The following is a 12,086-nucleotide window of genomic DNA, read 5'->3' on the forward strand; positions in this document are numbered from 1 at the left end:
ATATGCTTCCAGCAATGATGGGGAAACAAGCCATGGTGATTTGGGGGCTCTCGCTTCCACTGTACTTTTAATGGCTCCAAGACTCATGACATGGGAAGAAAACAGAGACAGATACAAAAGTCACAATAGAAACTAAGTTTGCCAAGTCAAATAGCTCTGATTCTTAACATTGCAATGCCTCTTTTTTTGAGTCAGAGATTTTGCTTTATGCAGCAGTAGAAAAGCATGGGGGTCTGCCATAATGGCCAGATGTCAGGCACTGGCAGCTGCGATGTGGCTGGAGGCTGTCAGGACCAGCTTCTGTTTTTCTAAATTTTGTTGTTCCCGTTTCCCAGGCAATGCTGAGTAAGTCCAGCTAGTTGAATTTAATTTTTTCTGAAAATATATCAAATGTTTATAACCACAACCAAAACAGGTGAAAAAAAAAAAGACCAGTGCAAAAATATTAGTTAAGTAAATATCAGGATTAATTTTGGTGGATGGAAAGAGGAAAAAATATTCAATAGATTAATGTTTTGAATTCTGTTTGTGTGGTTTGCTGTACAACTAAAACAGAACTCAGAACACAATGCGACCTCTGAAATTCAGATCACTATAAATCTCTAATCACCAAGTAAAACCTTTCATTTGAATAAACTGTTTATTGTCACAGACTTAGACCTATTAGCCTATAAATATTTACACTTAATAATTGGGCCACACGGTTTGCAGAGTGCACATACAATTTAATCATTCTCTCCTATTTTTGTAACTATTAAATACTTCCTTGTGCTGCAAAACATTCTCATTCTTTCCCATTTTAGTGCATCAAATCTCTAAACCATTATCTGTTAACAGTTTGAAATGTGCACACAACCGGTGTGAGATCTCAGTATATTCAGATGCACTTCAGAATTTGCATGCTGTTTGTGTATGTGCATCTCTTAGAGACCAATATATAGCCTTATTTCAACAGGTAACTTTGCATATACACAGACTATGTATTTTTTTATATATATATTTAATTAATTTCAGGGTATTTTTTCCTAACAAGTTATTTGTATATATTTCAATGATACAAAAGGGTGAAAATGGGGGGAAAATGAGTAATACTTTTCATAAACACTGGGAATTTCAGTAAAAATTCATTTTAAAAAAGGAAACAAGAGGGGCTTACATATACAATTTATCCCAGAGAAAACTGAAAAATATATGTACTCTTTTGGTAGGTAGAATAGGATTCTTTCCACCCTCAACTCCTATGCTGCCCAAAAAGCATTGAGAGTCAGAATCCTGGTTCCAAGTGTTTTGTTCCAATACCGGCTTTGCTCATGACAGGACTAAGTTTAACACAAGAAGTCATCTTACATTTAAATGAACTGTAACAGAGCAAAATAATTCGTTCTGTAAAACACTTACCCATGAATACTGGTGGTTGCTATTTTTTCTTGACAAAGAAAAGTTGCAATGAAGTCTGCTTTTTTCTTTGTTTCCACAAAGACCATGGTTCGCTCATCTCCTGCAACAGATTCAAGACAGTCTGGTAAAGAGGGACATTACAGACAGTCTCAAAAGCACTCATGTGTTTTTAACTTTATACCATGAATACACTGCCATAATTTAAATAGATTCAGTGTTTAAAGCTACAAGAGAGAAGTCTGATCATCTTGTTTCATATCCTGCACAATATGTCTCAGAATTTCACCTAATAATTCCTGCATCAAGCCGATGCCTTTGGGATGAAGTATCTTGTATTGCTTTCTTCAATGCATGCATGACTCAATTTATGCAATCTGCAGCTCCTGCCCTAGTCTTTGCTCACCAATAGCAATAGAAATAACAGTAGTATGCTATGCTTGGGCACAAGGAGCACAAGTCACCTAGTTTTTTAAACATTTGAGGGCTTATATTTCAAAATAACTGCATGCATGTGAAGGAGAGTTCTGTCAGGTACCTAAAAGGTCTAAGTGATTCAAGCTCATTTTACCTGCCCATCCTGCCATTTACTTAAATGGTCTCCATTACAGGACCTTCATAGATGGATAAAAATTATAAAAAGGTCCCCAGTGGGGGGCTCTTGCGTATTTCAAAGCAGAAGCACCCTCATGGAGGCTGGGATCAGCTGACCCTGGGTTCCATGCTGCTTGCTGTGTGGCACTGCCCCTTTGAACTGCCACTTGGGCATTTGAAAGCATCAGCACCGCACAGCTGAGCCCAGGCTCCAGCATGGCATTTCCACAGAACCTGGGATCAGCTGTACAGCACTGCCCCTTTGAATACCACCTTGACCATTTCAAAGTGGCAGCGCTGCACAACTGATACCGGGCTCAGCTATGCAGCTGCTACCACTTTGAAGTACCCTCTCTTCTCTCCGCTCCTTTGCTGTCTCTGTCTGATAGAGGCAGCAAGGTGGGGACGGGAGGGAGAGATCAACTAGTGGATTAGTTGACTATCTGATAAGCATTTGATTATCAGATAGTTGACTAGTCCTTAACATCTATACTCTGCATCCAATGGAAGTGCGGCTATGGTTCATCAACTCACTCAGCAAATTCTAGGTATGCAAGCATAGTTAACCAAACTATCCTATCCCAGGAGACTACCTTGGTTATGATAATCTTATGGCCCACTGCGATGAAGAAAGGCCACTCATATGGCCCACTCACTAACCTAGGCTGCCCCTCACAATGCTGAAGGAAGTCAAGGATTAGTGCTATAACACCTCATTATAAAGCGACTGGGACTTTTCAGTTTGGAAAAAAGAGGAGACTGAGGGGATATATGATAGAGGTATATAAAATCATGAGTGGCGTGGAGAAGGTGAATAAAGAAAAGTTATCCATTAGTTCCCATAATATAAGGACTAGAGGACATCAAGTGAAATTAATGGGTAGCAGGTTTAAAATTAATATGCAAAAGTTCTTCTTCACACAGCATAGTCAACCTGTGGAACTCCTTCCCAGAGGAGGCTGTGAAGGCTAGAACTATAACAGAGCTTAAAGAGAAGCTAGATAAATTCATGGAAGTTAGGTCTATAAAAGGCTATTAGCCAGGGGGTAGGAATGGTGTCCCTGGCCTCTGTTTGTCAGAGGCAGGAGACAGATGGCACGAGACAAATCGCTTGATCATGATCTTCCATCCACCCTCTCCGGGGCACCTGGTGCTGGCCACTGTCAGTAGACAGGCTACTGGGGTATATGGACCTTTGGTCTGACCCTGTACGGCCATTCTTATGTTCTTATTAGCACATTTCACATCAGCAGGACTACAGTGTGAAACTACATGCCATATTCTTCATAGTGATATTGTAAGATTGCAGCATAATAATCATGTAATTTATGCAAGACAGGTCATGTAAAGGGTCCTTGGAAAAATTATGATTTCTTGAATATGATTATCCTATTTGTAAGTATGATGGAGTGTGGTCACAAGACTGTTGGAACTGTTCCCTGGTGTGCTGATTATGCCATTGGCCCTTGCCTTCTTGCTCTCAGCTCCGCATCACTCTGTCATAGAATCACAGAGCTGAAAGGGACCTCAGGGGGTCCATCAAGTCAAGCCTCCTGCACAAAGCAGGACCAATCCCAACTAAATCGATCAAGCCAGGGCTCTGTCAAGCCAAGACTTAAAAACATCAAGGGATGGAGATTCCCTAGGGAACCCATTTCAGTACTTGCCCTCATGAGCCAGATTCTCTGGTCTCCGAGGGAAGGCACAGAGCAAAGGTAACTGCCTTCAATGAAGACCAATGTAGACATTGAACCACTTCAGCTCTGAGAATGCAGTTCTAGAGCACAACACACAAGAATTCAACCCTCAAAAAGAGATCAAAACCGCAAATAAATCAGTCTCTTTGTGTAAGTGTTTTGTCTAAATGAGCTTTCATTGTGTAAGCCCCCTTTATCAATGAAAGAGGGATGTGCACACTGATTGTTCATAACTATTATTTATACTGACTTGATAGTAAACAAAAGTATTTCTATTATATAGAAACAGAATTTCAGTGGTTGTAAGTGAACACAGATCAAAGTAAGTTACAGTACTGAAGTGAAGAGAAAACGCATAGCTAGTTCTAATACACTGATGCTTATTGCATACTTACCCTAAAAGGCTGTCCTTGTCTTAGACATTATCTTCAGGTCAGAGACTCTTTGCCTGACCACGTTTCTGTAGCTGGAGCACCAGGGGAGAGGACGAGAGGCAAGGGAGCACACGTGCGAGCAGCAGGGGAGGGGATGAAAGGCAAGGGAGCGCATGTGCGCAGCAGTTCCCTTGCCTCCCTGGAGCACTAGGGGAGGGGAGAAGGCCACGTGGCCTGGCTCCCAAAGCACCGGGGAGGGAGGAGGCCGTACAGTTCCAGCCTACCCAGCACAGATCACAGGGAGAGCCAGGTGCTGGGGGCAGCAACACTCCACCCCCAGAACCCCTAAAGTAGGCGTTCTTAGGGGGCAGAGTGTGGATGGGACCAAGCTGGTAGTTGGGGAAAACAAAGCCTTCCCACGCTTAAGCCACCAGATGCCTATAGATACCCCAATTCCAAGTGGCATGCTGGAGGAGGGGATCGAGGGAGGGAGAGCACCAGTCACAAAACAGTACTTCCCCTACTTCTCAAAAAAAATGCAATAGGACATGTGTTGAGACCTAGCATTAACACCAATATTACATTTACAAGATACAGAACACAACATTTAATAATGTAGTATCACAAATGAATACCTATCAAGTAGATAAAATTTGATTATATCTGTACTTGGCATTTCTGCAAATCAACAAATCATCTAGAAACTGGGATATTTTTACTTTGGACTGCATTCCCAGCCAATTGGCAGAAATCCAGTGCCGCCTCTCCCCCCCCCCCCCCCCAACTAAACAAACTTACTCTGATGGTCAATATTTCCCTGACGAACTCCAGTTTTAAAAAATAAACTGAAATTTGATCAGAGTGCAAAGACAGACTTATAGGCGGAATTACAAATTGTATAGTTCCTTCATAGCAATTTTTGCTTTATGGGTGCCAGCAATCCAGGAAACTTTTTTTTGTCCAGCACTACCCTATATTAATAGACTACCTAAAGAATGCCACATACAACATAAACATATCTAAAACAAAGTAACTTAAATTAACCAAGGCAATGAAATTCATTAAAGAAAAAAATGTTTTACTGAAATGGATAGTGTCTTGCTATATACAACAGTACAGTAACTAGAAAAATGGGGCATGACCTGCTTGAGCAGTGAAATCAAGGGCTAAAATAAATCTATTCACTTTTAAATTCTTTTCCAAAGAAAGAAAGAATGGGAGAAAAGGTAATAAAGGAAAGTTACTTATGCTTTGTAGAATTTCAACCAGTTTCTCTCTCTTGGAATACTGAGAAACTTGAAGAATGGTCTGCTGAACATCACTGCAGGCTCCACCCACTTGTCCAACAGCAACAAATAAATATTCAGGTTTCAAAAATTCTCCAGCCAGCCTTCAAAAAGAAGGTATACCTTATTTTAATGAGTCAAGCTACTTACACATCAGATAAGTAGCATAAAGCTTTTTATTATATATAAACCCAATTACCAGAACACAGATAAAGAATATAAGTTTCGACTTAAAAATTAGGACTTTTCCAGCCAAAATATATCCTGTGAAATATAGTACAGGCAGTCCCCGAGTTACGCGGATCCGACTTATGTCCGATCCGCACTTATGAACGGGGCTCTCTCGCCCTGGAGCTCGCAGGCAGTGGGACCGCCCAGAGCGCAGTGGTCCTGCCACCTTGACCTCCAGGGCGAGAAAAGCTGCTCCGGGTGCCCCTGGTCTGCTGGGGACCGTCTCCAGCAGACCAGGGACACCTGGAGCAAAGCCGGGGAGGCGGCGGGGTCCCGCGCCTCTGAGGCTTTGCCAGAGCAAAGCCGGGGAGGCGCGGGACCCCGCCGCCACTGCGGCTTTGCTCCCTGTGTCCCTAGTCTGCTGGGGGGGGGGGCGGGGCGGCGCAGCTAGTGCACCCCCCCCCCCCCCAGCAGACCAGGCTTTTGTTATGGACCCTGGGGTAGAGCAGCTGGGGTGCTGCCAGGTTGGTCCTGCAGGGACCTACCTGGCAGCCCAGCTGTTCTGTCCCAGGTTCGAGATTCAGCCACTGTTTAAACTGATCAGTGGCTGATTCCAGGAAGCTGGGGGCAGAGCAATTCTGCCTCCAGCTTCCTGTAGTCAGCCCCTGGTCAGTTTCAGCAGCAGCGGCTGAATCTGGAGCCAGTTCCGACTTACATACAAATTCAACTTAAGAACAAACCTATAGTCCCCATCTTGTACGTAACCCAGGGACTGCCTGTATTCCCATGAATGTTACAGGAATCCTGCATACAAATTACAGGAAGACTTTTTGCTCTACTTTTTTAAAATAATTAACACATTCTGTAAGAAGCAAAATTAACAGCTCTGCTTTCTCAAATTGCTGTACAAACAATTCTCAACATATCTGCAAAATGAGTATTCACCCCAATTCTACACATAGGAAACAGGATTAGAGCGCTGGATTACTGAATCTCAACAAGTTCAGTTGTTCAGCAGTTCACCAGACCTTACTGCTTCTAGCATAAATCAGTACTGCCTCTGCTTATCTGCGGAGAATATACTGATTTATGCTGCAATAATTCATGTTAACTCTTTGACACAGTGAATGCATAAACTACACAAAATGAGTTCAACCAAGGACTTTACAGCAATAAACCTAATATCTTAACAAGTCTGTTGAATATTAGTACTTAGTACAACAGTAATAAGTAACAACTTTAAATATTTGTATTTGTCCAAACAAAATCAGATCACAGATTTTAAAAAACCACACATTTTCTTCAAGTACATTTCCAGCTTTGTGCAAATTATCACACACCTTTGAATTTCTTCTGGGAAAGTGGCACTAAACATTAGTGTTTGACGCCTGTCTTTTGATGGCATGCCTGGACAAGAGATTAATTTCTTCATCTCTGGACCAAAACCCATATCAAGCATACGGTCAGCTTCATCCAACACCAGATATCTTACTTTATGCAGTCCAATCTTCAGTGGATTTTTATTTAAATACAGTAAGAAAGAAAACAGCTTTAAAAATATTTCAACAAAGAAACATTCAAAACAGAACAGGCTAAAACCAAGAAACTTTCCTTATCTATCAATGCCATTTTCTGAGACTATTTTATCAGTGATAAGGTATTCCTTTGTACTCTCATATAGCAGATCACATTTAAAATGCTTCATATTTCTCCTTAGAATCCTCTTATTCCTGCTCTTTTCTATCAGTACACAACTAAAAAAATCTAATAATTTGTGTGGGGGAAAAAGAAATTAAGTGCTTACTTGCACCACAAAATGTCATAGAATTTCAGTACAACACTGTTTTCTGATCTAGTTCAATGTAGTTAAAATATCAGTCTAGTTTGGACATATACATTTCATCAAAACCAAGTATGTGACATTTATTAGTGACAGGCCCCCAATACACCATACCCTTTGTTCCGTGACAGGTCCCCTTAATAGAGGTCTGCATTAGTGACACTAGGTCACAGAATTAACTAGCTATGACAACAGTTGTTTGATTATGATAGTCACAAATCAGAAGTAAGAGTCTGACTAGTAGTCCTAGAAAAATGGATGGAAATCCTACACCTTATAGTTCTTTGGTAGCAAGTAATATATAAATCTGCAGGAAGATCTGAGGTATCTTTACTCCCCAGGGGGTCCATTTAATGAGCACTACTTTAACACCATACATAGATTGTTGGCTGAAAAACACCTAATCATTAAAGCACAAATTATTAGGTCTGTCAAGTGACTAAAAAATTAACCCTCCATTAACCAATAGAATTATAATTTGGATGTTTTCTACATTTTGAAATATATTGATTTGAATTATAACAAAGACTATCAAGTGTATTATGCTCACTATTTTTATTAGAAAAATGTGAACTCTATACAACAAAAGAAACAATATTTTTCAATTCCCTTAATAAAGAGAGAACACTACACTATCATGGAAACTAATCCTGCAAATGTAGAATTATATACAAAAATGACTGCATTCAAAAGTAAAACTTTATAGAGTCCTACTAGACCACTCAATCCTATTTCTTGTTTAACCATTTGCTAAAAAAGTTTCTTTATAGTTGCAAGAGATAATGCTGCCTGATTCTTGCTTACCATGTCACCTGAAAGTGAGGAAAGAAACTATTACCTATCTCATAGTACCTCTTTTGAGATGTACTGCTCACATCTATTCCAAGTAGGACTGTATGTGCCACATGCACAGTCAAAAGATTTTTTCCCCTTAGCAGCACCAGTCCGGTTGGCTGTGGAGCCCCTGGAGCAGTGCTGTACATAGGTTACTGCCAACTCCCAGCCCACTTGGTTCCTTCTTATCAGAATACAACAACAAACAGGAAGCAGATGGGTCTTGAAATGGATATGAGCAACACATCTTGATCACTTAGGAGAGGTAATTAACTATTTTTTCTTGAATGATTGCACATTTGATTCCAAGTAGGTGACTCCCAAACAGTGATCTGGTAGTGACTCCCAAACAGTGATCTGGTAGAGGGGTAAGATCAATAAATTTCAAATTGGAGCACCTCTCTACTGAATGCAGCATGGTCTCTGACCTGCTGGGTAATATTGTAGTGAGATGTGAAATGTGTGAACTGAAGACCAAATCACCACCTAGCAAATATCCTGGATGGGAACATGAGGCAGGAATTTGGGTAGGCAATGCCTGTGTGGAATGTGAAATTAAGTGAGGAGCTGGAACCTTGGCAAGATCATAACAGGTCCTAATGCAACCTGTGATCCAAGAAGAAGTCCTCTTGGAGGAGACAGGCAGGCCTTTTGTTCCATCTGTGATAGCAATGAACAGCTGGTTAGATTTCCTAAAGGGTTTAGTACATTTTATATAGAAAGAAAGAACATGTAATATCCAGGAAATGCAGCCACCATTCCTTGTGGGTTACATGTGGCTTTGCATAAGACTGGTAGAAAACTGTCCCGACTGGCAGGATATGACGAAACTACTTTAGGCAGAAAGACGGAGTGCAGTCAAAACTACACCTTACTCTTACAAAAGACTATGTAGGGCTCTAATATCAGGGCCTTAAGCTCAGATACCCTTCCTAGTGAATGTAACTAGGAAGACTAACTTCTAGGAAAGAAAGGAGGAAGTAGGTTGTAATGGCTCAAAGGTAGGCCCCAATAACTTAAGACAGCAAGAGGTTAAGATCCCACAGAGGAATTGGCTGCCTCACATGAGAATAAAGCCTGTCCAGATCTTTTAAGAAGCAGTCTACCACTGGTTTAATAAACAAGTAGCAGCACACTAAGCCAGGATAGAGTGCTGAAATTTCCAGCAAGTGCACCTTTATTCAAACTGCTGCTAAACCCTTCTGCTTTAGATTAAGTTGGTAGTCCAGGAGAACTGGAATGGAGGTCTCCCTTAGCAGGATACTCTTTTGGAAAGACTAGATGGAAAAATCTCTTCCACTTAGCTAAGTGGCATAGCTGGAAATCTTCCTGCTATCTAGGAGGACTTCTCTGACTGTTTGAACATGCTAACTCCACATGATTTAGCCATGGAGCTTCCAGGCCATGTGGTGAAGGAACTCCAGGTTGGGGTGTTGGAGTCGACATTGGTCCCGAGTGACTAGATCCAGAATTGGGGCAGAGGTGTGATTATGCCCATAGAGAGATCTAGCAAGGCTGTGAACCAATGTTGACAGGGCTAAGCTGGAGCTACAAGAATTACTATGCATTGTCCTGATCCATCTTGAACAGGGCCTTGTGGGTGAATGGAAGTGGCGGGAATGCATAGTAGGAGGCAAACCCTCCACAGAATGTCTGCCAATGACCCATTGATCAAGGAACAGAACTGCTGGCACTTCCTGTTCTGGTACACTGTAAAGAGGTCTATCTGGGGACCCCCACTTTTGGAAAAGATAGCTGTCAACATCTGGGCAAGAGGACCATTTGTGGCAGCGGAAGGATCTGCTCAGCTGGTCAGCCAACTCAATCTATGTACTGAGCATATACAAGACTTTTAGGTGTATCTTGTGCATGATGCAAAAGTCCCAGAGCTTGAGGGTTTTGCAACACAGGGAAGAGGAGCAAGCACCACTCTGGTTATATACAACATCACACTTAGGACTGATACACATCTGCCCTGGAAGTGGGTGCAGAAAGTTTGTCAGGTAAAGCGTACTGCAGGCAGTTCCTTGACACTGACATGTGGCAGAATCTCTGCCTGCTACCAAAGGCCACATGTTCTGAGATCGCCTAAGTGAGCACTCCAGCCCATCACCGATACATCCATGACCAGAGTGAAGATCAGCTGTGATTTGGGAAAGGCGATGTGTGCACAGAGTGTGCACAAGTTGAACTAAAGAAGGGCAAGACCTGGGGTATGAGTGACCTCTCTGTCTAATCTATCTTGACTGTCTGGAGACCTGGGCCAGACACGCCTGAAGAGGGCAAAGTCAAATCCTGGCATGCCATACTATGCATGTACAGGCTGATATGACCAAATAACTTTAGACTGTTTCATGATGTCACGGTAGGGAAGGTTATAAGGTCTCTTCTAACAGTAACTCCTAGAAACTCTATCCTCTGAATAGGGATGAGTTAGCTTTGCCATATTCAGGGCCAGATCAAGTCTTAGAGTGCTGCATAGTCTCAGATGGTCCTTTGTTTGTACAGGAGACCTGCCCCGATCTATTACCCAGGTAGGGGAACTCCTGCCTTCTCCATAGGAAGGCTGCCACAACAGCCATGCATTTTGTGAACACATCAGGACCACCAATATGTTGAAGGAGAGGACTGCAAATGGAAGTGCTTCTTGCCTATCACAAATTGAAGAAGCTTCCTGTGGGATGGGATTGTCATGTGAAAATACACATCCTTCAGATTAAGGACAGCATACCAGCTGTGTGACTCCAGCAAGGATATGATGGAGGCAAAGGAGGCCATATGAAATCTCGGTCTCTTCATGAACTGGTTCAAGTTCTGCCAATCTAAAATAGACTGGAACCCACTCTTGGCCATGGAGATTAGGAAATAATGAGAGCAAAACACCTTGCACGCACCTGAACTCTGGAGGGACCTTCTCTACTGCTCCTAACTGCAGGATGATTGCATCTCCTGTGTAAGGAGTTGTTTGCAAGGAAGTTCTTAAAGAGGCTTGGAAAGGGAGAAATGGAGAACTGAAGGGAATGTCCTAGTTCTACTGTGCTTAAGATCCAATGATCTGAACTCACCACACAGCAGAAGTGGGATAAATGGTTTCCAAACAGTGGAAAAGTTTTCAGGATCACCTCTGGTAGACTGACCTCAAGCACACCTCCAAAAGGTCTCTTTGGAGACTGCCTCACTGAGCACTGGCTCTGTTTGTTGGAAGAGCTAAGAGGCCCTATCCTATTGCTATGGCTGCCCCATATTAGGAATAATAATTATAATCAACTATTTGACTAGTCAATAGAAAATCCATCGACTAGTCGATAAGCAGGGGAGCTGCAGCAGGGTCAACTCCCAGTATTGGCAATAACCCCGCTATAGCTCTGCCTTATAAATATATTAAGAGTCAATAGGCTCTTAATACATTTAAAGGGCTAAAGTGCAGTAGGGGGACAACATGAGCTGGGAATCAGCTCGCCCAGTTTGCACCAGCCCCAGCCCCCCCCCCCCCCCCCCCCCGCATTTCTGATTTTTAAACGTATTAAGAGCAGGCAAGCCCTTAATAAATTTAAAAAGCAGAGCTGCAGCATCTGGGACTGGGCATGAATCAGGAATCAGCTGACTCCAGGTTCGCGCCCAGTTCCTGCTACTCTCCTGCGGAGATGGTGCTGGGGGAAAAAACAGCTTTTAAGCTGAATTCCCCCCGCACCAGCTCCTGCTTCCTTTCTTGTTGCCTCTGCTAGAACCAGCTGGGGGGGGGGGGGGGGGGGCGAAGGGAGAGGCGGAGATTGACCAGTCAAGAAATTAGTCAATGATCCGATATGCTTGCTTATTGGATAGTCGACTAGTTGCGTACATCCCTACCCCGTACTAAAGTCCTGCCTGTGCTGGGAACGATAGTAGCGAGGTGGAG

At 42.5% G+C, this 12,086-nt stretch overlaps 1 protein-coding gene across 7 annotated transcripts in view; it reads right to left on the minus strand.

The window, feature by feature from the left end:
- Positions 1-12,086, minus strand: part of DDX4 (DEAD-box helicase 4) — a 115,040-nt gene that overhangs the window by 24,521 nt on the left and 78,433 nt on the right. For all 7 annotated transcript variants that reach the window (XM_075932449.1, XM_075932451.1, XM_075932452.1 and 4 more), the window contains 3 exons: positions 6,858-7,024; positions 5,305-5,450; positions 1,399-1,498 (listed from right to left, as the gene is read on the minus strand). In XM_075932449.1, coding sequence (XP_075788564.1) covers positions 1,399-1,498; positions 5,305-5,450; positions 6,858-7,024 — 413 coding nt within the window. The remainder of the gene's footprint in view (positions 1-1,398; positions 1,499-5,304; positions 5,451-6,857; positions 7,025-12,086) is intronic.

This window comes from Pelodiscus sinensis, chromosome 6 (genome assembly GCF_049634645.1).
Source record: "Pelodiscus sinensis isolate JC-2024 chromosome 6, ASM4963464v1, whole genome shotgun sequence".
In the NCBI taxonomy this organism is placed as follows: domain Eukaryota; kingdom Metazoa; phylum Chordata; order Testudines; family Trionychidae; genus Pelodiscus; species Pelodiscus sinensis.